The following is a 2,500-nucleotide window of genomic DNA, read 5'->3' on the forward strand; positions in this document are numbered from 1 at the left end:
GATGGAGCGCCCAAGAAACATGTTCCAAAATGCTCTGCCAGTGGTTCTAGGGTTCTCCTCTAGGGTTCTCCTCTAGGGTTCCCCCCTAAGGTTCCCCTCTAATGTTCCCCTCTAGGGTTCCCCTCTAACGTTCAGCAGGCGGCGGTCGTCTGTCTTCATCATTCAGGAAGAGGAACAGGAGGAGCGAGGACGAAGGACAGACAAGCTGTCGTTATGATACGGACATGAAACAAAGCGCCGTCTGTCCGTCAGCTCGGTGCGTCTCTGAGGCTGAACTTTAAACTGGATTCTATCGGTCGTATAGCTTCAGGTCCATGTGACCTCTGTGACCTCTGTGACCCCTCGGCTGTAAAGCTCCATGGAGCAACGTGGCTTCAGTGTCTCGTTCAGGGACACTTGGACATGCAGACATCAGACGTGTGATTCAGACCAGATCAGATCTTTATTTCTCTCTCTCCGTTGACTATCTTGTTTCTGAAATAAGGTCCCGTGGAGGAAACCGGAAGAGGGACTTCTTCACCTGGGGAGCAGGAGAAGAAGGGGCTGCTGGGATTTGTAGTTTCTGTAGTTTCAGTCTTACCTTCTACTGAGCATCTGAAAACAGCATGTCCCAGAAGCCACCAGGATGAGCAGCAGCAGGGGGATTGTGGGTATGATCACGTACACCAGTAACATGCCTAGAGAGAGGCAGATGGAGAGAATGAGACGTGGTCAGAGGTCAGGGGTGAGGGGTCAGAGGTCAGGGGTCAGAGGTCAGGGGTCAGGGGTCAGAGGGGCTTGTACCTGAAGCTCCAGCCATGGCCACCTGAGGGGGAACCTCCTCACTGCCTGAAGGCTGTTTCACCACACCTCCACCTGAGGTCGCCTCTGAGGACACACACACACATATATATATATATATATGTGTGTGTGTGTCCTATATATATATATATATATATATACATATATATATATATATATATATATACACAAATATAATGACATTAGTTCTAAATAAATACATTTTATATTAATTATAAATAAAATATATATAAATAAATACCTTTATATTAATAATAAATAAATACAGTATAAATAAATAAATACATTTTATATTAATTATAAATAAAATATATATAAATAAATACCTTTATATTAATAATAAATAAATACAGTTTAAATAAATAAATACATTTTATATTAATAATAAATAAATACAATATAAATAAATAAATGTGTGAATAAGGACTTCCCTGCTCACCTGTGCCACGCCCTCCAGGTGTGTCACCCTGTTCCTTCACAAGATGGCTCTCTGAAAGACAGAAGAAAGGCAGAAAGAATGACTGCTGCGTCCCAAGCTCTTAATGCATCCCCCGTTTCCCTCACTGACGGTGTGTGAAGGAAAGGTACTGCAGGTCCTTCTGCTGATCAGAGCTTCAGCCAACTCAGATTATAACACAGATTATAACTCAGATTATAACACAGATTATAACTCAGATTATAACTCAGATTATAACTCAGATTATAACACAGATTATAACTCAGATTATAACTCAGATTATAACTCAGATTATAACACAGATTATAACTCAGATTATAACTAGATGGTGAATCAGAAGACAACTAAACTATAAAACCTTTAATCTGTGATCTGTCTTCACTCCGGTATGAAACTCCAGTGATGTTGAGAGGTAAAGTTATCAGATCAGTCTGGTCGGCAGCGTCCAATCAGTAACTGACATCCAATAAGGGGGCGTGTCGGTCGGTAAAAGACTTCCGTGAAGGATGCTCTCGTGTATCCTCGCTCATCACTCCTCGCTCCTCGATCCTCGCTCCTCGGTGCAGAAATAAGAGCTTTGGGACGGTCTTCAAGATGGCGCACCAGAACAACTTCCTGTTCAAGCGAGGAGCGAGGAGCAAAGGAGCGAGGAGCGAGGAGCAATGGAGCGATGTGCGAGGAGCGAGGAGCGAGGAAACGACAAATAAGAGCTTTGGGATGCACCCACTGAAATACAAATACGGAAAGAAAGATGGCTGATGGTACCTGGTTGGTTTAGCAGAGCCTGAAGCTGATTGGCTGATGGTACCTGGTTGGTTTAGCAGAGCCTGAAGCTGATTGGCTGATGGTACCTGGTTGGTTTAGCAGAGCCTGAAGCTGATTGGCTGATGGTACCTGGTTGGTTTAGCAGAGCCTGAAGCTGATTGGCTGATGGTACCTGGTTGGTTTAGCAGAGCCTGAAGCTGATTGGCTGATGGTACCTGGTTGGTTTAGCAGAGCCTGAAGCTGATTGGCTGATGGTACCTGGTTGGTTTAGCAGAGCCTGAAGCTGATTGGCTGATGGTACCTGGTTGGTTTAGCAGAGCCTGAAGCTGATTGGCTGATGGTACCTGGTTCGTATTTGCAGATGAAGTTATGCTTCATGTTGCAGCGGTCGTCGTTCCATTGGTAGAGATAAGCCCCGCCCAGACCAGGAAGTGCAGTCGGTTGATGGTACATCACGACGCAGGCCTCTCCTCCACA

At 44.7% G+C, this 2,500-nt stretch overlaps 1 protein-coding gene across 2 annotated transcripts in view; it reads right to left on the reverse strand.

Annotated features, from left to right (window-relative positions):
- Positions 1–51: 51 nt before the first annotated feature.
- Positions 52–2,500, reverse strand: part of chodl (chondrolectin) — a 6,700-nt gene continuing 4,251 nt past the window's right edge. Inside the window, exons 5-8 of one of the 2 annotated variants that reach the window (XM_037763141.1) lie at positions 2,368–2,500; positions 1,241–1,291; positions 784–867; positions 52–677 (exon numbers count right to left, since the gene is read on the reverse strand). The exon at positions 2,368–2,500 is cut by the window's right edge and continues 25 nt beyond it. In XM_037763141.1, coding sequence (XP_037619069.1) covers positions 577–677; positions 784–867; positions 1,241–1,291; positions 2,368–2,500 — 369 coding nt within the window. In that variant the 3' untranslated portion in view covers positions 52–576. The remainder of the gene's footprint in view (positions 678–783; positions 868–1,240; positions 1,292–2,367) is intronic. The other variant, XM_037763142.1, reaches the window with a different exon arrangement.

The sequence above is a fragment of the Sebastes umbrosus genome, unplaced genomic scaffold (assembly GCF_015220745.1).
Source record: "Sebastes umbrosus isolate fSebUmb1 unplaced genomic scaffold, fSebUmb1.pri scaffold_166_arrow_ctg1, whole genome shotgun sequence".
NCBI classification, from domain to species: Eukaryota; Metazoa; Chordata; class Actinopteri; order Perciformes; family Sebastidae; genus Sebastes; species Sebastes umbrosus.